The sequence below is a fragment of the Trachurus trachurus genome (assembly GCF_905171665.1).
Source record: "Trachurus trachurus genome assembly, chromosome: 6".
Classification (NCBI taxonomy): domain Eukaryota; kingdom Metazoa; phylum Chordata; class Actinopteri; order Carangiformes; family Carangidae; genus Trachurus; species Trachurus trachurus.
The window spans coordinates 3491259-3501302 of NC_139897.1; the positions used below are offsets into that span (position 1 = coordinate 3491259).

General features: G+C 42.9%; 1 protein-coding gene across 1 annotated transcript; it reads left to right on the top strand.

Annotated features, from left to right (window-relative positions):
• The first annotated feature begins 53 nt into the window (after positions 1 to 53).
• On the top strand, positions 54 to 8399 carry vps4a (vacuolar protein sorting 4 homolog A). Its single transcript, XM_083974120.1, has 11 exons — positions 54 to 282; positions 950 to 1061; positions 1183 to 1327; positions 1429 to 1490; positions 2186 to 2305; positions 2999 to 3155; positions 3404 to 3552; positions 4221 to 4302; positions 5718 to 5937; positions 6023 to 6163; positions 8188 to 8399. The coding sequence occupies exons 1-11, from the start codon at positions 262 to 264 to the stop codon at positions 8287 to 8289; spliced, it is 1311 nt and encodes a 436-aa protein (XP_083830246.1). The 5' UTR covers positions 54 to 261; the 3' UTR covers positions 8290 to 8399.
• The last annotated feature ends 1645 nt before the right edge of the window (positions 8400 to 10044 follow it).

The window sequence follows — 10044 nt, forward strand, 5'->3', positions numbered from 1 at the left end:
TTGAAGGTCTCCACCGGAAGTGGTGTGTGTGGCAGCAGCTAGCTTGTCGGCAGACGCAGTGCTCCTGTGGTTTCGCTGGGTCTGGGTCGATGCAGGGCTGTCATCTTTGCTAGCTGTAGCAAACACAAGCCGCAGTCTCGTCATGTCAAGCCGCCGCCTCCCGACCACACAGGGCTGTTAACGCGTCCCTCTCGTCACAACACATCCACATTTTGGGGGAGGATAGAAATCTGGGCGGTGTTAGCAGAAGAGTGAGATGAAATGACAACGTCAACACTGCAGGTACGTTAGGGTATTAGCTGCTGCTAGCTGCTGCTGCCCCTTAGCTCTACGGCTACAACTGGACATAACTTGTCTTTCTCTGAGCTCACAGCAGCAGCAGCGAGCTAACGTTAACCTGCTGCTGCTAACAAAACAGCTGACGCCAAAGCCCGCTGACATTGTTGTTGGCAAGCCAGTTCACTTAACAGTACTTCCATTGTCTTACAGAAACATAACCATAAACATATTCATTTAACATCCCTGTGTTTATTAACTAAATCATTCAGAAATAAAATAATTTTGACTAATTTGGTTGTTGTGCATGTGTTTGTGGGTTGCTAACTGACGTCAACCCCCAGCTGGGTGATGTTTCTAACGGTAAGAGCCCGTTAGCTGGGCTGTGGCTCCTGTTTACAGACACTATATAGGAGAAAAACGAAATATTATATTATGGATCTTTTAAATGTGGCGATTGGCTGAAGAAAGCAGTACAGTAAATTTAATTTTATAACAATGAAACTTATATGATCTTATTGTATGACATTATGTGTCACTGATGCTTTGTTTTGGTTGCAGCTTCACTGTGCACATGAGCAGACTAATACAATGATGACTATCATGTACGTTTTCCTGCCTCTGTTTGTGTCTCCATCTGTCCTGTGATATGATTTATATCTGTTTGTTGCAGAAAGCGATTGATCTTGTGACTAAAGCCACAGAAGAAGACAAGGCAAAGAATTATGAGGAGGCCTTGCGCCTGTATCAGCATGCTGTGGAGTATTTCCTACATGCCATCAAATGTGAGTATTACAGCATGACTGGAGGTTCAACTATCCATCCTACACTAACTATTACGCTCTTCCATTGACTTAAATATTGGGTTTATTCATGCTGCTGCATTGAAATCGTTTTTTCCTATAGATGAGGCCCACAGTGACAAAGCAAAGGAAAGCATACGGGCAAAATGTATGCAGTACCTGGACCGAGCAGAGAAACTCAAGGACTACCTGAAGAATAAAGACAAACAGGGCAAGAAGCCTGTGAAGGAGGCACAGAGCAATGACAAGTATGTTGTGGTTTCCCCTGCTCTGTCAGTGAGCATGTAGACGTTAGGAGTGGGATTCTCTGGTTTTCCTGTTATTTTACATGGCTCTGTTTTCATCCTAGGAGTGATAGTGACAGCGAGGGTGAAAACCCAGAGAAGAAGAAATTACAGGAGCAACTCATGGGTGAGTAGGCAAATCCATCATGGGTGTGAAATTACTAAAATTGTTATTTTGTCTTTTTTTCACGACCTCCTTGTTTCTGATGACTGGTGCAAAAGCAAGACAATAGGGTTTGTTGATACAGTAAAGATTTATACAGACTACAAAATATTAGCCAACTGAAATGGGTGTAAACAGCGGTTGTGATAGGCACAATTTGGCATTTCCAAGTGTTGTGTATGATTGTGGTGACAAATAGTAAAAAAAAAAAAAAGGAACAGGCTATGAAAGTATTAACAATGACAACAGCTCAGCAATAGGCAAGGCAATTTTATTTGTATAGCCTGTTTTTACAAACAGTTTGTCTCAAAGGGCTTTACATGGCATCACAACAACATCCTCTGTCCTTAGACCCTCACATCCACTGAGGAAAAACTCCATAGAAAACCCTTTTAACAGGGAAAAATTGGAGAAACCTCAGGGTGAGCAACAGAGGAGGGATCCCTCACCCAGGACGGACAGACGTGACATAATAATAATTATGACTGATGGAAAGACATAAGACCTAAATAATTGATGTAATTTAAAACTCTACCAGATTCAGTGAAAGTAATGAGTTCTGGGTAGTGCCAGGTGAATGGCTGGCATGATGAGTTTCCCCAAGTTTGCATTTCAGGGTTGTTAAGCTCTTACTGTTGTCCTCCTGCCTCTGTGTCCAGGTGCTATTGTAATGGAGAAGCCCAATGTCCGGTGGAACGACGTGGCCGGGCTGGAGGGGGCCAAGGAAGCTCTGAAGGAAGCTGTCATCCTGCCCATCAAATTCCCTCACCTCTTCACAGGTACTGCTGCATCTGATGCCTCCACATCTGCTTACATCCACTAATTACATACAGTAAAAGCTGCTATGTGTTAGGGGTGGGAGAAAAAAATCGATTCACATAAATATCGCAATATCTTTTTTGACGTTTTTAAATAGTTTTTTTTATTTTTTTTTTTTTTTTTTTTTATTGAATTTAAAAAAAAAAAAATATTGTGCAATGTGCATTTGTTCGCCTTTTTTACATACAGAGAATACAGGTTTTGAAAAGGGTTTAAGTTCACTTTATAATGGAGTATGTTAATTTATAGGCTCCTACAGTATTTGTGTGCAGATAAATGTTAAAAATGCAGACTAAAAATCGAGAGAATCGGCAATAACGTAGAATCGCAATTTAAATCGAATCACCATCCAAAAAATCGTAGAAGAATCGAATCGGGAGAAAAGCATATCGTCCCAGCCCTACTATGTGTGAGGAATGCAGGTGTTATTTTCATAATAAATATAACTCTTGTATATTTAGATAGTTTAGTTTTGATTATTATTATTATTTTATTATTGTAGAGCTGGAAAGCTGCTTTTGACCGTTAGTTGGTAGAGCAGTAAATGTTTTCATGGTCATTGTCTTCATTTGTCCTGCACAGCTGGAGCGGGCTACTGGATGCTCCCCCAGTAACTCGTACACTAGTATGACCGACCGTCTCTCTGTTCTCAGGCAAGCGAACTCCGTGGAGAGGCATCCTGCTGTTCGGTCCTCCAGGGACGGGGAAGTCGTACCTCGCCAAGGCCGTGGCCACCGAGGCCAACAACTCCACCTTCTTCTCTGTCTCCTCCTCAGACCTCATGTCCAAGTGGCTGGGAGAGAGTGAGAAGTATGTCTCCTCTCAGACACCTGAAATCAATGTGTTATAAACAGGGAAAGTCAGGACATGGGCTTCTTTTTGCAGTGATCAAACATCTGTGGCTTGTTTTTGAAGCTGATCAAACCTACCTCCACCTCTCTGTAAACTCATTTCCTGTCAGACCAGAACAAGGACACTCCCTCATCACAATCATCATTGTATCCTACTGCACCTCCTTTCAAATGTGCTGTTCTTGTCTCTCACCTTCTCTCTCTCAGGCTGGTGAAGAACCTGTTTGACCTGGCTCGCCAACACAAGCCCTCAATCATCTTCATTGACGAGGTGGACTCTCTGTGCGGCTCCAGGAATGAGAATGAGAGCGAGGCTGCTCGACGCATCAAGACAGAGTTCCTGGTCCAGATGCAGGGTGAGCTGATGATGAGCTGAAGAAACACAACAAACAGACTGATGTACAATAAGAATTAGGGCTGGGCCAAAAAATCGATTTTTATATTAATCGCAATTTTTTTCTGCTGCTTTTTAAAAATCGATTTTCATATGAGAATCGATTTTTTTTTTTTTTTTTTTTTTGGGACGACCAATCTGTATTGTACGATCATGTATTCTGTGCCATTACACTTGACAAAGTCAAATCAGCCTGTTGTGTTCGTTTGTTCACAGATATCTATGTGAACAAACGAACACAACAGACAAACTGATGTGATGTGTGTATTGTTTTTGTAAATATGACTTATGATGTAATTTCAAGTGTTTGGTTCAACCTGCTCTTGTTTAAGAAAAGAAAATCACAATAATTGAAATATAAAATCGCAATACTTGGTAAAATCGAATCGCAATACTTGTTTAATCAGAATCGCAATTTAAATCGAATCGGGACCCAAAAATCGTTAGAGAATCGAATCGGCACAAAAGCATATCGGCCCAGCCCTAATAAGAATGCACAACTGAAGAGTGTGCAGTACCAAATTCTGTATTTATTATTATGTAGAAGGTCTGCTATATAAAAAAAACCCTCAGTGGAGACTGAGGGAAGCAGGAAGTGCTGGTGCTGATGGAAGACCTTTGGTTTTGTAGGTGTGGGAAACAACAACGATGGGATCTTGGTGTTAGGAGCCACCAACATCCCCTGGGTGCTCGACGCTGCCATCCGCAGAAGGTCAGGTGTCTCTGTACTTATTCTCACCCTGAGTTTGTTTTACAGGGGTTTTTTGGGGACATAATTCAAGTAACAAATGCTTTTATTCCACAGGAGACCTAAATACATCTCTGTCATTCATAGGAGACATTTCACTGTACTTGTACATCATGATTCAGGCCAGCTGGTTCAGGATGTTTGTGTGCTCAGCTAAAAAAAAAAAGACTTAAAAAGTAAATATTGTAGAAGTGATTTGTTTTAAAATGTAGGGTATTATTTATATTTGAGTGGATGTGGATGTTGCGAGTGCACGTTGTCCGTTCATTTAGGAAGGTGTAATGCAAGGTGCATGTAGGTTCACTAAAACATATGACTTGAACCAAACTAATGCTGTGTCTAAATTCAAATACTTCCATACTTACACTAACTATTTTGAGTATGTAAGTGCGTCTCAACTGACAAGTATGTCAAAATGCAGTGCACTGTAAGTACCCGGATGGTGCACTCATAATGGCCAAAAAGTTGAGTGTGGAACGATGGACACTTCCTACCCTCAATGATCGCCGTCTTGGCTACGTAGTGGAAGATAATATATGTAAATGAACATACTGGCAGCAAACATTTGCTGCCAGTATGAGACATTACTGTGCTGGGTTCAGTTCCAAACCAAAACAGGTCGCATCTTTAAAGGTTTTGTCAATCAGCAAGTTTGAAAAGGTTCTGCCACTGAGTGAATAGAGAACAGAACGGTTTCTATCAGACCTTGTTGCTTCAGTGAGCTGGAGGTGAATGCTCTTCTTCATTTTCACAGAATTCACACTGATGTATCTGTAACTGTGTTACGTTCAGATTAGGGATGTCACGATTACTTGTTTTCACATTTAATCGTGGTATTAAACGCCACAATTAATTCATTGTCAAGATTCCTAAATACCGTCACTTTCCAAAAAATATTATTTTGGAACCATATCGGCAGATCAGCGCCAAAGTAAAGGTGAATGCACAGATACCGGTCCATTTACGTACGTAACATTGAATTGGTAGGAATTGAAATGTTAGCGTGTCATTTGTAATTAAAATAAAGTTAAACATTTGGTATACAGTAGATGACAATTAATGACTTCAATATTTCAAACACCAATTGATTAATTGGTCCTACATTAATAGATACTTAAATATTTTGACTAAATTTGATTTTACATATTCATTGTGTTGTGAGATTAATTAATGCATAATAATCGTGATAATTGTAATACTGTAATTATTACTCTCGACAATAATCGTACCAAGAAAATCTCTAATCGTGACATCCCTGGTTCAGATACAAACAGCCTGGCTCTGTAAAGCCTTTACTAGGTCAGAGTGCTGCTCATCTACTGTGATGTGAAGCTGATGATCACGTTGTTGAACGTTCCTTGTCCTCTGTCACGTGTCAGATTTGAGAAGCGTATCTACATCCCTCTCCCGGAGGAACCGGCTCGGTCTCAGATGTTCCGTCTTCATCTGGGCAACACGCCACACAGCCTGAGCGAGGCCGACCTGCGGCAGCTCGCGCACAAAACCGACGGCTACTCCGGAGCCGACATCAGCATCATCGTCCGGGACGCGCTCATGCAGCCCGTTAGGAAGGTCCAGTCTGCCACGCACTTCAAAAAGGTGAGTTCATGTGGGATCGGTCGCGGCTTTGCTCCGGTGAATCTTTTGACATCATTTTTTACGCGTCTGGTGGCTGCTCCTGCAGGTTCGCGGTCCATCCAGAAGCAACAACCAGGTGATGGTGGATGACCTCTTGACTCCGTGTTCCCCTGGCGACCCTGCAGCCGTAGAGATGACCTGGATGGATGTGCCTAGTGATAAGCTACTGGAGCCCATAGTCTGCATGGTGAGTGATAGTGCTACAAAGGTTAAAAAGTAAGAGTTTGAGGACAATGATTGAGATTTAGTGACAATACAGAAGCACAGTTAAGCACTGTTTATACTGTTTATGTAGATCAGAGAATATTGATGATATTTTTTATTGAAATTTGGTTTTTCAATCCTCTTCCCTGTTCTCAAAAGGACTAGGAGTGATTGTAAGGACTCGTAGCCCCTGGTTCACAAAAAGGTCTCTATCATAGATTAATACTGAACAAGTCCTCAAAGAGTCATTTATTATTATATATCCCAGCACCATGTGTTCTCTATGACAACATTAAAGGTACAATATGTAAGAATGTGGCCAAAATTGTTGCTGCAGTCAAATTCAAAACACAGCAGCGCGTTGTCCCCCCTCCCCTACCCACCAGACTCCAGGTTGCCAGACAGCGACGCGCTAACCTCCGCTCTGCTCACTCACTCAGTCTCAAAGCCTCAAAGCAGAGTAAAAAGCAAAATATTCATCAACAACCTCACTGTTTTATTGCTCTGACTCAGTAACTACGAGCGGAGTTCACGTCACTCAGGTGATCTGCAAGTTATTGTTAACAGTTACATTACCGCTCCGACGCTGTGTGTCTGTGTGTGCAGCGCTGACACACACAGACACACACACTGTAACCCCGCATCTACAGGAGCCTTAGTGCGTGTTATTCACGCCGTAGATGAGCCAGCATATGAGACGTCTAACCGCAGAATAAACGACGCGAGCCGCTCCGGTTCATTCCGTTTCTCCCTTTTCAGTCTATGGTTTCTCCTCCACTTTTTGACGTGGAATCATAAAACATGACGACCGGAGACACGTTCACAATCACTTAATTTACCATCGGCTCCATTTCGCCACTTTTCCTCCCTCTTTTCTAACTTTCACTTTGTCATTCTTCCCTTTAGCTTTAGCGTTAGCAGCAGCTCAAACTAACTAGGCTATATGCTCTCAACAGCAAGCTGTGTATCAAACGGCAGAGTGACAAGCCGCTTATTTCTACCGTGTGATATCAAGGAATAGAACACAATCTTTTTTTTTTTTCATGATCTCGTTTTATCTCCCAGCCGTAGCTGCAGCTCAGTGGAAGCTAACTGGCAACCCGGAGGCTGAAATGCCACAGACGCTGTGACTGGGAGAAAGCGCTGGGTGGCGACACATGCCAACCATAGAAATTCAAAACATAAACATGATTTGCGGTCTGCAAAAAAACATTTTTAATGCGAATATCTTGGCTGTAGGATTGTTGTTGGTGAGTTCAGTATGTTATATGCACATTATTCCTGAGTCTCTGTGACATATTAGGACGATTTTACAGCCAATTGCTTTAGATTTCTTACATATTGTACCTTTAAGCTCATGTCAATGCAGCCAGACTTGAACAGTTGGAGCACAAGAAACTGTCTGTCCGTCTTAATGCAGCATTAATATTAAACCTACATTGACACAGCAGTGTTGTAAGTCCTGTTATATTTAATATAGAGCTGCACAGTGAATAATTGAAACAACATTATGGCCAAGTGCAGTTACCAAATCACAAGGCCTGCAATAGTCGGTTAAAGTAAACACAACTCTGTTGTGTAATGTTAGCAGCATAGGCATTGTGGTGGTTGACACAACAGCCTACAAATCCCATTCCCATGTAAAGGAGTGTGTTTGTTTGGTCCAAGACACAACATCATGACACAACGTTTTTGTTTCCAAAGACTTGAGTCAAATTGAAGGATGGACAAAGTGTTTTGAACTGATTTGGATGAAAATGAAATTCACTGTGGAGTGAAAAAACACAAATAGATCAAGGGTCAAATATTCATGAGGTAAAACCACACAGTTGATTTGTGTGGGAAATGAGTTTATTGGTGAAAGTAGATGAAAGAGATGATGAATGATGAAGACACAATAACAAATGAAATGGTTGTTAAGTGTGGGACTGTTACTGTTAGTTACATACTGTTGTAGTTACATCCTGTACACTAAAACGACCACTTGTGTCTCCGCCTCCTTCACAGTCGGACATGTTGCGCTCTCTGTCCACCACCCGTCCCACCGTCAACACCGAAGACCTGCTGAAGGTTAAGAAGTTCACAGAGGACTTTGGGATGGAGGGCTGAGCTCCACATGGCCCCACCTACCCCCCCCCCCCTCCCCCGGTCCACCAGAAGGGTCAAACTGCTCCCATCAACGTATCTCCCTCTCTACTGCTGTACCATCCTGTAGACCCCGACCCCCCCCCCCCCCCCCCCCCTGCTGAGCGCTTGGTTCACTGCCTCTCATGGGTTTGAAACTAACAACTGGTCTGGTTGAACAGGTAAAGGACAAGAAGTCGTGTATTTCTTACTTGTTTTTACCAGTCCAGTGGTTTTGAATCCCTGGAGGACGTTGACCAAATGCAACAATAGAAAATCTTGGTGTGAGTTGATAGCTGGACAACAGAGCCCGTGTCTGCCCCCCCCACCCCCCCACCCCCTCCATTCAAGACAATGTTCCCTTACAAAGCCGCCGCTACAGCACATTCAAAGAACTTTTCATCTAGCCCGCATCGACGCAAGGAAATCTGCATTGGAGTCTAAATGCATCAAGTTTGTCCCTTACTGAGCCGATTCTCTCTCTGACTGAAGGACTGTACATTTCTGTTGCCGTCGTGCACTTTGTTTTGGATCGCAATGAAGGACAGTGACGTTTGAAGAAGAAACCAAACAAGAAGTTAGTTCTCCTGCCAGGCATGCGAGTGTGTGAATGCATCTACGTGTTTTTTCTTAAACGTGTGTGTCTTAATGTTTACGTCGATATGTTGAGAGCCCTGTTACTTTTGTTATTTGATGAAAAGGTAAATGAAGTATTTATCACTGCCTCCACGTCCCTCTACGGCTCTGCGTCTTCACCGGGCCGGTAACTCCTGTGCTAGCCGGCTGCTGCAGCTTCAGCATTCATCGTCAGTATTTGCAACACAAGAGCTGCAGAACATGAACTGGATTCAGAAGAACTGGGTGGTGATGCTCCAGTCGCCCTAGAGATACCAGTCTCACCTCCATGTCTCCGTAGTGGCTGCTGTAGAGCTTTAAATCCTGTCCTCTCGTCCATGTTGGTCCAAAAGTCATTCGTGACCTTAGAAGAAACAGTAGGGAAGAAAAAAAACCTCATGGCGGCGTCTGATTGGTGAGTTTTTGATGATCTGCATGGAGGAGAGGCGGCTCCACAACAGACACTAAACAGACCAAGTGGTGAGATTCTTTTCTCAGCTGTTATTTCCAATGAAAGATGGACTTTGTTTTGTTTTGTTTGTTGATGTTTTTTAATAAGCTCCATTTCCCAGAATGCACCTTCTTGTTTGAATGTTGATACCATGGACGTTTGTTGTTTTGCGTAGCAGTCTGTTCACAAAGGCTTAGATCTCTCATCTCTTTCAACATGGACACGTTTTTGTTTTTGTCCTGTTCAACACTATTTATACAACCGTTGGATCCCACCTGACATGTAACTTGACTAGATCCAGTCTGTTTACACTGGAAGTGTTTCTTTCACTGAGCTTTCATGAGACAGCTCCAGTGAAAGCCTTGTTCTTTTCCTTTGGGAGTCGATGGCACCAAGTTGAGCTCTGAGGCCGACACACTATAATATTGTCTCACTACCATGATGTGTCGAGTGCTGGTTTAAACCTGGTGTTTGTCCTGCTGTGGACTGACGGGCAGAAAGGAGCGCTGGGTGCAGTTAGCCAGGTTCATTCAGTTTGCTGTTGGATGTTTCTTGTGACCTGTCACTGTCACAGCAGTCTGGCCGACTCAGTAAACAGCACTTCTTGTGATAGCTCAGTGCTAGTATCGCTGTGTGTTTGTGGAGGTACATAATGGTTCAGTGGGAGGTCATTA